At 33.3% G+C, this 15,623-nt stretch overlaps 2 protein-coding genes and 1 pseudogene across 2 annotated transcripts; all 3 read right to left on the bottom strand.

Moving 5' to 3' along the window:
- Positions 1–271: 271 nt before the first annotated feature.
- Positions 272–3,572, bottom strand: LOC145639356 (cytochrome P450 83B1-like). The gene is made up of 3 exons (XM_081690582.1): positions 2,965–3,572; positions 1,126–1,444; positions 272–1,039 (listed from the first exon to the last, which is right to left on the bottom strand). The coding sequence occupies exons 1-3, from the start codon at positions 3,534–3,536 to the stop codon at positions 431–433; spliced, it is 1,500 nt and encodes a 499-aa protein (XP_081546708.1). The 5' UTR covers positions 3,537–3,572; the 3' UTR covers positions 272–430.
- Positions 3,573–4,621: 1,049 nt separating this feature from the next.
- Positions 4,622–5,233, bottom strand: LOC145640602 (cytochrome P450 83B1 pseudogene; annotated as a pseudogene).
- Positions 5,234–7,344: 2,111 nt separating this feature from the next.
- On the bottom strand, positions 7,345–9,953 carry LOC145639355 (cytochrome P450 83B1-like). Its single transcript, XM_081690581.1, has 3 exons — positions 9,326–9,953; positions 8,105–8,414; positions 7,345–8,024 (listed from the first exon to the last, which is right to left on the bottom strand). The coding sequence occupies exons 1-3, from the start codon at positions 9,886–9,888 to the stop codon at positions 7,413–7,415; spliced, it is 1,485 nt and encodes a 494-aa protein (XP_081546707.1). The 5' UTR covers positions 9,889–9,953; the 3' UTR covers positions 7,345–7,412.
- Positions 9,954–15,623: the final 5,670 nt, after the last annotated feature.

Below are 15,623 nucleotides of genomic sequence, written 5' to 3'. Positions count from 1 at the left end.
ATTAATTAATCTCTTATAGCCTATGACACACTACCTTTTATTTCAACATAATAACCTTTATTTTAATATAGTGACATTTTTTTTATTAACAAAACAATCCTATTGTCTCTAATATTGGTGGTCCACAATAAATTAGTGTGAACCAGGTCTATTTAAGAATTATCGCCTTCCCTAATAGAGATTTAATCATTTTTTATTTTTATTTTTTTACATGTACAACAGATGTGCTTATATCTTGTAAATTAATAATTCATAACAGTCCATCATATCATTAATAATCTTACAATATAAGTTATCATTAATAAGTTGTGACACATTCACAAAAAAATGTACAACTTAAACAATTGATGAGGAACATGTAACACATATATCACTCTCAGAAGATAAACATGAATCATTAAGATTATCAAGTTTATAGAAAGATTAGAAACTATGTATATTTCCTTGCAACAAGGCAAAGTGGATTTTTCTTGTGCATAGTTACACCAGGCAGTGTATCAGTGTCAATATCTTCCATTTTTATATCATCAGGTAATTCCCAGTCAAAAGAGAATAATAAGTTGGCTAATGCTAGCTCAAAGTTTGCAACACCAAGAAGCATTCCAGGGCACATTTTTCTTCCAGCACCAAAAGGAATAAACTCGAAATCCTGCCCTTTATAATCGATTGAACTTCCCATAAACCTCTCGGGCATGAATACTTCCGGGTCTTTCCAATATTCAGGATCTCTTCCGATAGTCCATGCATTTACAAAGACGAGGGTCTTTGGTAATATATCGTACCCTTCTATAGTGCATTTTTCGAGTGTTTCCCTGACTATTAGTACTGGAGCTGCAGGACGGAACCTTAACGTTTCTTTGATGACGGCTTTAAAATACTCGAGCTTTGGCAGATCATCTGCTGATACATAACCCTTGTTGCCTGCTAAACCTCTAAGCTCTTTTTGTACTTTCTTCATCGCGGTTGGGTTCTTAATTAGTTCTGTCATCGCCCAAACTACCATGGCTGCGCTTGTATCAGTTCCTGCTACAAACATGTTCTGTGAAACATAAATTCAGAACCATTTAATTTAAAAACAATTTATTACAAAGATTAAATTTGTAAGACATGAACTTAATGAATTACCATAAGAACTCCTTTAATGTGGTCTAAAGTCAGATCAAAGGTAAAGGCACGCTCTTTTCTAAGTTGTAGCAAAACATCAATGATGTCCTCTGTCTCAGATACAGGGCGATTAGGGTCAAGATGGTCGTTAATGATTTCATCATAAAACACATCCAAATCTTTGAACGTCTTCTCAAGCCTTGATGATTGTCCGGTTAGCTTATCGAGCCAGCCGATGGAAGGGAAGTAATCCGTAAAGAAGAAGGCTGTAAACATGGCCTGAGCATCATTCAGAAGGTTGTGAAATCTTCTTCTGTTGGACCCTTCATTTTCACCGTACCTGTGATACATTTGAATCAAACTATAAGATACTTTGTTCAACTTTTTCCTTTTTGTGTTCATGCTTTGCAATTTTTTTGTGTGTGCTCCACGTATTATATATTTTACATAGCCAAATTTTAATCTAAGCTACTAGGGATATTGAATGGGATAAAAGCATTTCTAAGCTTAAATTCTTAAGCACTTAACCATGCCTATATATATTTAATTCACATTTTTTTAAAAGGATATATTTAATTCACTTTAATTCCCCTGATCTATACTTAATTTGTTTAAAAAATTAGTTTATAATACATGTCTATTAATCAAAAGATCTAAAAAAAGATCATTATGTGACATATTAATGAACATATGGATAGAATATAGTGTATTAATTAATTGTTACATACAAATATAAAGTACATGTTTTTTTTTTATTAAAAGTACATTATTTAACAATATAAAGATTACTTTCAAAAAAAAAAAATAACAATATAAAGAACATTACAACAAGGAATACACTTGACAATCAATCATTAAGACATATGGTTAACGGACCAACTTAATTGATAGAATATTTTGTAATGAATATTATTTAAATTTAACTTGCATGATCAACAGACAAATTTTGAATTTTGAAAATGAAAGCTTACATATTATAGTTGCAATCTTGAAAATAAATTTTTTTTTTTTTTTGAAACAATCTTGAAAATAAATTTAGAGAGAGAATTTTTATGAGAAATTGAATTTTTTATTTTTTAAAAAAATAATACTTTCTCCTTTCTTTTAATTGACACGTTTCTTTATTCACGTTTGTCAATGCACAAATTAAATCATTAATAGCTTTAATTACCGATTAGAAAAATTAATAAAAATTTGATATTTTGAAAATATATATTGTGACGAATCCAACAAGATACCACTTGACTATATTTTTACTTACATATAAATCACAAAACATAGTCAAAGGGAGGTATGTGAATAGTGCTAAAGTCAACATGTCAACTAATAAAAAACGGAGGTAGTTTTAAATATGATATAAAAAATCTATGGAGTAGTAATTAAATTTTACTTATTTGAATTATATTTTACTTATTTATAATAGACGCTCACAAATTATCGTGTTCATTATAGTTAAACAATATGTTTTTATCACTTTAAAGAACTAGACATTAGTTTGAGTGTGCAGAGTTACTTCATAATTGATAATAAGACGTAGGGGTTTCTTTATCATAGTTAATGGGAATGATGATCGAGTGGATCATTAATTTATATAATGTGTGAATGAGAATTTTTTTGTCCTTAGAAATTATTGCCAAAGAAGATTCAACATTTTATTGCTTGCTTGTGTGGATCATTTGTTTGTTTAGAAAGCCACAAAGGGCGGGGGTGAGAATCGATCCCAGGATCTCCTGGAATCGGGAGGGAAGCTCTAACCACTTGAGCTATACCTCACTCTTAGACTAATGATCATTCTTAGTACTACGGTTTAACAAAATTTAATCAGGTCATAATTACAAATAGTAATTCACTAATACATACCTCTTGCCAAAGGCAATTCTGCAAATATTGGAGCTTGCAAAACTCATTAACAACTCGCTCAAGTTAACAATTTCTAAACCAGAAGACAAAGAAATTTGAGTAGAAATCTTGTTTACCATCCTCAAAACTTCTTCTTGTCGAATTGGAGTAAAAGACTCCACTCTTTTAGAACTAAAGAGATGAACAACACATATTTTCTTTATTTCTCTAAAGTATCCATAACTTTGGGCAAAAGTTATGTCTAACCCTTTATAACTTAGTCTTTGTGTTGCTATAGTTGATGGGCGGTAACAAAAGTTAAGATCCTGTGTATGAAGGACCTCTTTCGCCGTCTTGGCTGATTGAACCACTACAGCAGTTGTACTTCCAAATCGTGTAGTCAAGATTGGACCGTAAATTTTTGCTAACTTGGCAAAATAGATATGAGGTTTTGAAGGGTTGAACTGGTGTAAGTTTCCGATAATAGGAAGCCCTTTAGGTCCAGGAGGAGGATTAAATGGTTCATTCTTCCTTCGTTTTCTAAGAAGGTAGATAAAACCGATTGTTGCAAGGAAGATAAGTAGTACTATCATGTTATATGGATTTCAATGGTACTTTTGGCTTATGGTACGGTTTTAAGGTTTTTCTTGTAACTACCTATGCGGCTATGCAACAATCCGTACTATCTATGTATTTTAAATAGCACATTAATGATTCAGTTCTCATCACTTGATCCATCTCAATTCTTTCGGTTAAGTTGGCAATTCCTGGTCCACAATAAGGTTTTGTAAGTTTCTCTTGGTTTTACCGGCTTTGAAGTCAATGGTGTTATGCAATTGGTGGTCTTCATCACTAATCCATATCTTGGTCCTCAGCCACGTAACACAAGGTTGCTCGTTTGATGTAAGTGTGTTTAGTTTGGTGTGTTAACTTGTTTTTAGTTACTTCTAGGCTTCGAGAGTGAGTGATAGTTCAAGTGGTTAGAGTTTCCTTCTCGGTTCCAAGAGATCCCAAAGTTACTTTTAGGCTTAAAGCTCTCTTAGGTAGTAATTTGCTCTTTAGTTATGAAATTTTCATTGTCTAAAAAATAGTTTGTACGTTTTTAATTATTATTATTGATATAAGCCTAAATGGATTAATGATTTTTTTGTTTCATTTTTGGCAAATACATGTGAAAGGTGGTGTTATTCAGGAATAATCAAAAGGTGGTGCTATTATGGGAATATCGCCCAAATATGGTGTTATTTTTGGCAAATTTTCCTAAAGGGCCCCCTCAGTCCCTCACCATATCACAGGAATGGACGAGAGTTATGAGGAGTCGAACTCCCATTACTTTGGGGGGGGAGGGGGATGGGATGCCATCCCTCCATATCCTCACTCCTCATGACATGCACAATATTGAATTAGAGAGTTGATGATGAATTTGACAAACATAGACATATTATAAGATTACCAAATTGTCCTTACTTATTTTTACTATTAGTACTCCCTCTGTCTCGCATTACAGTTCCTGTTTTCTATTTTGAAAATCCAAAATGTTCCTATTTTCATTTTTAGATGGTATGTATTATGTAAGATCATTATAGCTTTTTTTCTAGGGTACCTTTTTTCACTTTCACTCTTTTAACTTTTGTTTTAGTCGTAGTAGACATGATGATTCTGTACAGTTCAACAAATTTCAAATCAAAAGGACATTACTAATTATAGTAAGCAATAATACAAACCTCTTGCCAAAAGCAATTCTGCAAATATTGGAGCTTGCAAAACTCATTAACAACTCGCTCAAGTTAACAGTTTCTAAACCAGAAGAAATTTGTGTAGAAATCATGTTTACCATCCTCAAGACTTCTTCTTGTCGAATCGGAGTAAAAGATTCCACTCTTTTCGAACTAAGAAGATGTACAACACATATTTTCTTTATTTCTCTGAAGTATGCATAACTATGGGCAAAAGCTAAGTCTAACCCTTTATAACTTAGTCTTTGTGTTGCAATCATTGATGGGCGGTAACAAAAGTTAAGATCCTGTGTATGAAGGACCTCTTTCGCCGTCTTGGCTGATTGAACCACCACTGCTGGTGCACTTCCGAATCGTGTAGACAAGATTGGACCGTAAATCTTTGCTAACTTAGCAAAGTAGATGTGTGGTTTTGAAGGGTCGAACTGGTGTAAGTTTCCGATAATAGGAAGCCCTTTAGGTCCCGGAGGAGGATTAAATGGTTCATTCTTCCTTTGTTTTCGAAGAAGAAAGATAAGAGAGATTGTTGCAAGGAAGATGAGTAGTAGTATCATGATATAGGAATGATATGATTCCCTTGGTTTTTGGCTTAGGGTGTATTATGTAATATGTACTTTGTAGACTGTAGTAGCAGAAAGGTAAAGGTAAGCCAAATTAAGAATAGTCTTCTTCTAACATTGTATTTTAACTCATTAATTTAACTTTAAAAGATAATTTATTATATTAGAGTTACATGACATCACACCTGGCCCGACTCGATTTGAAAAATATTCGATTCATATTTTAATTCGACAAAATATTCTAGTATGAATCAACTATAAAAATTGACCTGACTCGACCCTCACTGAAATCGAAGCCAATTCAGACATCTAAATTGACACCTTTAGATATTATATGACTTTTTATTATTATTATTGTTATTTATTAGTAAAATTTAGATTTTTTTTAATGTGTCGATGTTCTAGTCAACAAATTCTAAAATAATCATAAGAGGACAAAGATGGGTTCTATTTTGTTAATTTAATTTATAAACATACATAATTAGCCGTTTAATTTGATTTTTTATGAATAGAGATGTACGTCCCACATAATTATAAACAGTAAATATATAGTGTACTAATCATTGCTTAGCTGTATTTTATTGAATTATTTCAGCCTATAGAGAGTGTAATTGAATTCAACAATAGCGAACGACGACCAAGCAAATAATGTATGGTTGGTGCACCCGGGTGCACTCGGAAAGAACATTATATACATATAAAAGAACATGGGCGAAAAAAAAGAACATTATAGATATTTATAAAGAACATGAGCATAATATGTTCTTAAAGTTTGATTATTATGTTCTTTGAATTTGAACAATATGTTCTTTACATTATACAATATGTTCTTTAATGTATGAAAAAAAATAAAAAAAAAATAAAAAAATCACCCGAGTAATCAGGAAAAAAACATGTTCTTTGGCTAGAGGTGATCAAATTTAGACCGGCCCCGCCCGATTTTGGACGGATTTTGGGCAGAATTTTTTCGACCCCAAATCGGGTTGGACCCTGCCCGTAAATTTAATTTTTGGGCGGGTTTCGGAATACGTTTTTATGCATTTTAGTTGATTTTTTTTACTCGACCTGAAAAGCCCGCACGACCGGACTATTTTGGGCAGGTTTGGGCACAAAAACTTCGGCCCAAAACTTGGCCCAACCCAAGAATTGAGCTGATTTTTTAACCTTGGCCCATCCTGTCCAATGATCACCTCTATCTTTATCAAACACAAACATGTTCTTTTTTGTCAAATATTATGTTATTTTTCAAACACGTTCAACCACTCAAGTAACCATGAAAAATAACATGTTCTTTTTATAAAGAATTTATGTTCTTTATAATGTGTCATGTTCTTGTCAAAAACAAACATGTTCTTTTGTCAGATACAAGTATGTTCTTTTTCAAACACTAGCATGTTTTTTTTTTTTGCCATGTTCTTTAAAATATGTCTAATGTTCATCTTTCCAGGTGCATGGTGCACCCGGGTGCACTATACTATTTTCACCGAGTAAAAACCAATAATATTTCTTGATAGTGTGTAGTTGCGTATTAACATCACATGTGCGATATGAGAGGCTGTTAGATACATGAGATATCGAAAAATAAGGAAAATATATGTGTGAGATATTTTCCGTAGATATCATTAAGGGAATAATATATTTAAACGCCACATTTCTTTTACTACCTCCGTTAACTATTATTTGCAACATATATCTCACAAATAATACCCCTTTGTTGCAAATAATAGTTAACGGAGGTAGTATTTCACTCTCTTTATAGTATTAGTTTAGTAAGCTTGTTTACCATAGTAATTAAAGATCAATTTTTAAGTATTTCCTGTATATATACTCCCTCTATTCCTTAAAAATCTTTTCATCTACATTTATATTTGTATCACTCGAAATGAGAGTGGGAAAGACTCGAGTGGCTAGAACTCCCCTCCCGATTCCAGATGATCTTGGGAATTTTCACCCCCCCATCCTTGTGGCTCTCTAAACAATCCTAGAAAAAAAAAATTAAATAAATAAATAAATCGGAACCAAATCCAACATATAGTAAATTTTATTGATTAGTAAGGTCATTATTTATACATATATAATCACCCAATTATTTCAACACTAAAAAAACCCATCATAAATTGAAAATACATACAAAGCTAATATAAAAACTTTTTATTGGGGAGGGAGGGTGCAACTATGAATATGTTTTTGCCACAAGGCAAAGTGGATTCTTCTTATGCATAGTAATACCAGGCAATGTATCAGTGTCAATATCTTCACTCTTCATACCCTTAGGCAACCCCCAGTCAAAAGAGTATAACAAATTGGCTAATGCAAGCTCAAAGTTTGCAACACCAAGAAGTATTCCAGGACACATTCTTCTTCCAGCACCAAATGGAATGAGCATGAAATCATTCCCTTTGTAATCAATTGAATTCCCTAAAAACCTCTCGGGCATAAATACTTCTGGATCCTTCCAGTATTCGGTATCTCTTCCAATAGCCCATACGTTTACAAACACTAGGGTTTTGGGTAGAATATCGTACCCTTCTATGGTACATTTTTGGAGAGACTCCCGGAGTACTAGTAATGGAGCGGCAGGTTGGATCCTAAATGTTTCTTTCACAACGGCTTTGAGATATTCCAGATCTGGTAGATCTTCTACTGATACATAACCCTTATTTCGTGCTGATGAGTCTCGAATTTCTTTTTGTACTTTCTTCATCGCAGTTGGGTTCTTAATTAGTTCTGTCATCGCCCAAACTACCATGGCCGCACTTGTATCTGTTCCCGCTACAAACATATCCTGTCAAATACAAAGTTTAGTATGTAACACTCAATTTATGAACAAATCTTAGTAAAGTAAGGTAATAAGGAATTTGCTACCATAAGTACAGCTTTGATGTTGTCCATAGATAGATCATACGTAAAGGTTTTCTCCTTTTTAATCTGAAGTAGAACATCAATGATATCCTCTTGCTCAGATTTAACTCTACTTGGGTCTAGATGGTCGTTAATAATTTCTTCGAAAAATGTATCTAAGTCTTTGAATGCCTTCTCAAGCCTAGAGGATTGTCCGGTTAGCTTATCGAGCCAGGCTATGGAAGGGAAGTAATCAGCAAAGAAGAAGGTGGTTAACACAGTCTGAGCGTCACTTAGAAGCTTGTGACAATTGTAACCTTCATCATCACTATACCTGTGAAACATCAATAAAATAATGTTAAAGACTTGTTATATTGCTTTTATTTATCTACTCGTATTTTCTTGTCACTTATAAGTTATAAGTCTCGATGTTTAAGTTTACCCTGTGTGAAATTTTATGGGAAAAGGATTTGAGATATTATATTCTAGTAGTACATGATTTGCAATAATTAGTGTACATTTGTGTTTGATATTTATTAGAAAGTACACAATTCAATGCATGTTGGATGGAGATAGAACAATAAAATTGTTTGTATTCTTCTTGAATTAAAGAAGCCAAAAATCATATGGAGTATTCAATGTAAGCACAATTTTCTAGAAAAATGTCAACAAAATGATTAAATTGACAAACAATTCTTTGCATAATCATTTTTTATGAATTTCCTACTCTGTATAATTATGGTACGTACTATAAGTTGAGGAATCATCGACGAAAAAAAAACGTGTAGATTAGTGTATATAATTTGATCCTCGTCTAATTAAAATGTATGGAGGAGGAGTATTATTCATCCATAATTATAGAAATTATTGATTAAATTCAAATGTTACTATGGAGAATTACGAAAGTTTAAGGGTTTAAAGAAAAGGAAAAAATAAAATAAAAAAACTCCGTCAGTAATCATGTGTTTCTTTCTTAACAGAATTCCACGCATCACCGCACTATTACCACCACGTCTACGTAAGCTAGCTAGCTAAGTAGCAATGACTAAATCATCACTATTATTTATTACTCACCATTTATCAAACTGGCGTTTAGCTAACATGAGACAAACTTTATTATAGAACTCATGCTACATCATCAAATATTTTACTCGTATTAAATTAGTAGAAGATCGACAAAATAACCGTGATAATGTAATATGTTATATGTAAATTATTTCCAAATCACAAGGTCGAAAGAAGTACCTCTTGCCAAAAGCAATTTTGCATATATTGGAGCTTGAAAAGGTCATCAACAACTCGCTCAAGTTAACGATTTCTGAAGCAGAACATTTTGTAGATATCTTATTAATCATCCTCATAATTTCTTCGTGTCGAATCGAAGCAAAAGACTCTACTTTTTTCGGGCTAAATAGATGAACAACACAAACCTTTTTTATTTCTCTAAAGTAATCAAGGCTATGAGCAAAGGTTATGTCCAACCCATTATAACTTAATTTTCGCGTTCCTAACGTTGGTGGTCGGTAACAAAAGTTTAGATCTTGTGTTTGTAGGACCTCTTTCGCCGTCTTGGCGGATTGAACCACCAAGGCGTGTGCGGTTCCAAATCGCAAAGACAAGATCGGACCATAGATCTTGGCTAACTTAGCAAAGTAGATGTGAGGTTTTGAAGGGTCAAATTGGTGTAAGTTTCCTATAATAGGAAGCCCTTTAGGTCCGGGCGGAGGGTGAAATGGTTCATTTTTTTTGTGTTTTAGAAAAATGAAAATAAGAGAGGAGATTGCTAGGAAGAGGAGTAGTAGTATCATGTTATATGGTTTCACAAATTTTTGTTATTGGCAGAATCATGTAATCTTGCAAGTACTATATATAGAAAGTAACACGTTGACTTTTATTTAATATTTTGCCTCTCTTTTTTCTGTTTTTGGTAATTAATGGAACTAACATGTTGACATGATACAGCATGAACGATTCGAATCAATTTTGATTTTCGAGTTTTAATATATTATATTATCATTATATTACTACTATAAAGGATAATGTTATCTTGTTTACATTGAACTGAATTGGGCTGAACTGAATTGAACTGAACTAATTGGAGCTAAACTGAACTTAACGAATATTTTATGAGAGAATAAAATTAAAAACTGAACTGAACTGAACTTATTAGAGTTGAACTGAAATGAAATTAAGCTGAAGTGATTAGACCCTTACTTGTCAAGGAGAATAAATAATTAGCGTATCATATATTCTATTAAATGTCCATATCTAAAAGATTGTCAAATTTTAAAGCAACCCATAGAAGACACTAAGGGACGACTAGTACTACTAAAATTTAAAATTTGGAGTGATGATAACAAATAAATGACTCAGCTACTCCCTACGTTTCGTAATACAAGTATTTAATTAACACACTTCTATAGACATAAAGTTGAAATAAAAAAAAAATGAGTGGATTATTTTTTTATTTTTTTTTTGAATGGTTTATCCTACTCTAAAACAGTAAAACATGATACCGTTGCTCTTGTGTAATGTATAGAGTATGTAACGTACCACATAATTATACTAGTATATAGGAACTTGAAAATAAATTGAAGCTTGAAAATGTCATTAGCAATTCACTCAAAGTTAACAATTTCTGAAGCAGAAGACTTGGTAGATTTCTTATCAATCATCCTCATGACCTCTTCGTGTTGAATTGGAGCAAAAGACTCAATTCTTTTCAAATTAAAGAGATGAACAACACAAATCTTCTTTATTTCTCTAAAGTAATCTATCAAGGTTTTGAGTAAACGTTAGGTCCGTCTAACCCATTATAAGTTAACTTTCGCATTCCTACCATTAGTGGTCGATAACAAAAGTTAAGATCTTGTGTTTGTAAGACCTCTTTCGCCGTCTTGGTGGATTGAACCACCAAGGCTTGCACGGTTCCAAATCGTAAAGAAAAGATTGGACCATAAATCTTGGCTAACTTAGCAAAGTAAATGTGAGGTTTCGAAGGGTCAAATTGGTGTAAGTTGCCTATAATAGGGAGCCCATTAGGTCCGGATGGAAGATGAAATGGTTCATTTTTTCGGTGTTTTAGATAAAAGAAAATGAGAGAAGAGGCTAATAAGAAGAGGAGTAGAAGAATCATGTTTTATGGTTTCACTGATTTTGGTTTATGGTTCTTGAATTTCCATAATCATGAAATATTGCAACTAAACTATGTATACATAGCTACAAGTTGACTTGATGTATATGAACAACTTGGGTCAATTTTTATTTATAAGGTCTATTCTAACATAATTAGTAAGGAGATAATCTTCTATTATCAACAACAATAAATAATTATCATCACTACCTTTCTTCTACCATATAACCATATTACTTGTATTGTTTAATTTTTAATTGAAACTAACATCAAAAGGAATATAAGACCTTCTCCAATGGTGAGACTCAAGTGAGTATTTTTAGGAATGAGAGAATATTTTTTGCAATGTATCTAAACTTAGCAACTCCAAAAGAAAGTTGTTAAGTTTAGACACTCAACTTTGAGTCTCATTTGACAAAAAGTGTAGACCCCTTTCAATATTCTAATATATTGACCCTCTCCAATGGTGAGATTCAAGTGAGTATTTTTAGGAGTGAGAGAATATTTTTTGCAATGTATCTAAACTTAGCAACTCCAAAAGAAAGTTGCTAAGTTTAGATACTCAACTTTGAGTCTCATTTGACAAAAAGTGTAGACCCCTTTCAATATTCTAATATATTTTGTAATTTATTTAAGTTTTACCTTTTTTTTTAATCTTACAATATTTTATATTAAAAAAGATATGGATTTAGTGAGCTTAAATTGAAAGTGAAATTTGTATATTTTAAAGAGTCTCACTATTGGGAAATTAGGCTTCACACGAGTTGCTAAATTGAGAAGTGAGTATGATATCACCATTGGAGGTAAAAAAAACAACTCATTTTGTATTTCAATACTCAAATTTGAGTCTCATCATTGGAGATAGTCTAAGGACTACTATTAATTGAATTTGATAATGGGTATTAATTGAATTTGATAATGGAAAGATGAGTTATTAAATGACCTAACTATAAAGAGTGTTTTTAATTTTTTATATTGTGGTAAGGAAATATCTTGCCAATACCCAATACTTATATTGGAATTTGGAAATATAAATACGGAGTACAAAAAATAAGTTAGACTTGATGCTCGTGGGCTGAGTGGGGCTGGGCTTGGGCAAAAGTTTAAATTGTTTCAGGCTAAAGATTTAGGCGGGCTTTTAGTACATGTATGCTGCAACACACCTATAAATGGCACGGTCCAGGCAGGACTATTTGATCTTCTGCTCCAAAATACGAGCCTATTGTCACGGGTCATCTCCCACACCAAGGATGGGCGTCAAGAGGATCACTAGGCAGCAAGGCAACAATCGGAGCCAGGGGGCTTGCCTTAGTGCTCAGGTAAGCACTTCCCCCTAAAGAGCTTTATTTAGCACCTTGCTTGTAATCCTAGTGAACACCCACTTGACAGTAACACAATAATGGGTCGTTTGGAGACCCAAATGAAGTCCAAACGGGCCCAAATTTGGGGGTCCGCCGTATTTTGGGCCAAGGAAGACGATGGTGGTGTCGGTTTTCCGAGACGAGGTCCCGAAATACAAGTTTGTGCAGCAGGTAGCCCGGAAAATGCGGGAAGCTTCTAGAAGGTTCCGGAGCTATCTACGGGGTTCTTTTGGAGGAGTATTCTAGAGGGGATGTCTCTAGAATATTCAAGGTTCATCTAGTGCATCTTAGAAGTCTCTAGGGTCTTCTATGCATGTACATTTTGTATGTAAAGTTCTAGAATGTTCTAGGTTAGTCTTTAGCATTCTAGGCTTAGATGTGTGTAGAAACCTCCATGTATCTAAGTTCCTTTGGAGGTGGGAACTTTCCAGATTGTTGTAGTCTAGAACCCTCCATTTGAGGAGGTTAGGAACGTTCTAGAGAAATTATGTAAGTAGGGTGGAGCACTATAAATAGGCTCCAAGGCATCATTTGTACATTCAAGTTGAGAGCAATACAAAAAGCATTCCAAAGCACTTGTGTTCTCTTGCAACTCAATCTCTTTCCTTCAAACACTTAGAGAGTGTGAGGAAAACTAAGGCACGAGGGTGCCAAGTGAGTGATCAGGCATACTAGCAAGGGTGATAGCTTGTGTGCTCAATTGTCTACGACACTTAGTCGTAAATTCGGACTAAGGCACTAAGGGTGAGTGCTTGGTTCAACCAAGGGGACTTGTTAGCACCAAGGGATCGTGCTAGCAAATATATTCTAGCAGCACAAAGGGTTGTGCTACGTGGGCACAAGGAGTTAGTGCCAAGGGGCAAAGCCTGACTCGTCTTACGACGGACTGTAAGCGGGTGGCGCACGGTGCGTGACTAGGGCAAAGTAGTCGGCACGTGACACTATGCTACACTCGCAAATCAAGAAAAAGACTACACTTCACTAGTCCAAAGGATATTTTATCTCTAAACTACATGGTAATAGGAAGTTTAGCTCTTTAACGTTTTAAAGAGTTTAACTTTCTCAATTTTTTATCAATGCAAAACACTTGCATGTATTATTTGTACTTCAACCATACTCCAGTAATTTATAGTGTCGGAAACGTCTAGGACTATACTCTATAGCACTTAAAACCTAAAATTAGCTTCAACACAGATCATGTTTTCTTAGAGATTTGTCCTCAATCAGGCTGAAAAAAGGAATAACTAACTTTATTGTATGTCACAAATTTGAGGTATCACCATTCACCATTTATTCAGTAGCCTTACCAAACATTCCTCGCTATTTACCCAAATGATAACCTCTTTATGCACCATGCTACATTATCGTAGACCATCTTTACAAACTCCTTTGTCCATGATGAACCTAGTCCATTTGTAATATGATATTATGAGATAACATTGTATGTGATAATATATTGTGATATAAGAAGTCTAGAATTATTAGGATTTAGGAGATAGAATTCACTAATTCAGTATATAGATATTATAATTTATAAACAAATATTTATCAAAAGACTTTGGAAAACAATTATTGTGAATATGTGATATTGTATTATTGTACGTATAAGTATGTAAATGATTAATAAGAAAATGCAATGCGACCAATTATTAAGAAAATGAAAATTATTATTCCGTGTACTTCCTTGTCGACAAAAATCTTCCTATAAATAACTACGAAGTATAATACTACAAGTAATAAGTAACTTTTTAATGCACAGTGATATACAAATTTTTGTATGTGGCTGGCCACATGGTGTGGCAGGGGTTACTTGTAGGGTGTTACTGGTTTTGGTCAGGGTGTTACTTGTGGGTGTTACTTGTATTATGGAATTACTTGTAGGGTGTTACTGGTTTTGATCAGGGATTACTTGTAAGGTGTTACTTGTTTAGTATGGGGGTTTGGTCAGGGGTTACTTGTAAGGGTTACTCAGAATCAGGGGCGGATCTATTAAGGTGCACAGTGAGTCACGTGACTCACCAACACACACACACACACACACAAAAAAAAAAAAAAAAAAAAAAAAAAAAAAAAAAACTAAGAGACCGCCTATTACAGATAGGCGGTCTCTTTGCTGCTTCTATTTGAGATTAGTCCACTGTCAGTTTTTTAAATATCAAAGAGACCGCCTATTAAAATATCAGATAGGTGGTCTCTTTGTTGCTGCTATTGCCACCACGTCATTAGAGACTTGTTATCTAGATAACATGTCTCTTTTTGTCAGAATAATTTTTTGCTCTGCTTTCATATTTCATTAAAGAGACCTGTTATATTTAATAACCGGTTTCTTAAGTTATCTAACTTTTTTTTTATATATAATTCTTGTTTTTAAGTGAAAAATCATAAAGTTAGTTTAATGTAATAGTTTTATAGTATGTATTTTTAGATCCTATTTTTGAATTGAAATCATTTTAGTGAAATATAATTTTTTTATATAATTTTTGGATTGAAACAAGTGATCAATTATTGATGGTGACTCATAAGTTCGAAAATCCTGGATCCACCACTGCTCAGAATACAAGTAACTCATACAAGTAACCCCAAAATACAAGTAATACATACCAGTAACTCATACAAGTAACCCAAAATACAAGTAACACCTACAAGTAACCTTTGTCGTACCATATGGCTTGCCGCACTGATAAACCTTTGACAATGATATTATTTAAATTGCATATCAACCAGTAGTATTAAAAAACCTTCACCAAAAATTCGAACTATAACATGGAGTGTGTGTCAAAAAAAAAAAAAAAAAAAAAAAAAAAAAAAAAAACAAAACATAGAGTGAAAATAATTTTGAAACATTAAATAATTAAATAACTCATTTGTGTCAGCCTAACACCACTCGGCCACTTGCAACTTTTAGTGCAAGTTAGTGGTGAATCACCAAACAATGTACTTTAGGAAATGTTTGCAATTGTTTCTCTTTCACAATTTAAATTACATTTTTACTACACATATTCTTACAAGCTACAACTTGTAACGTCTTCAAAAATTAGTATTTTTATTG

The sequence above is a fragment of the Chenopodium album genome, chromosome 7, assembly GCF_948465745.1.
Source record: "Chenopodium album chromosome 7, dcCheAlbu1.1, whole genome shotgun sequence".
Classification (NCBI taxonomy): Eukaryota; Viridiplantae; Streptophyta; class Magnoliopsida; order Caryophyllales; family Amaranthaceae; genus Chenopodium; species Chenopodium album.
This window is presented reverse-complemented; position numbering and strand designations above follow the sequence as displayed.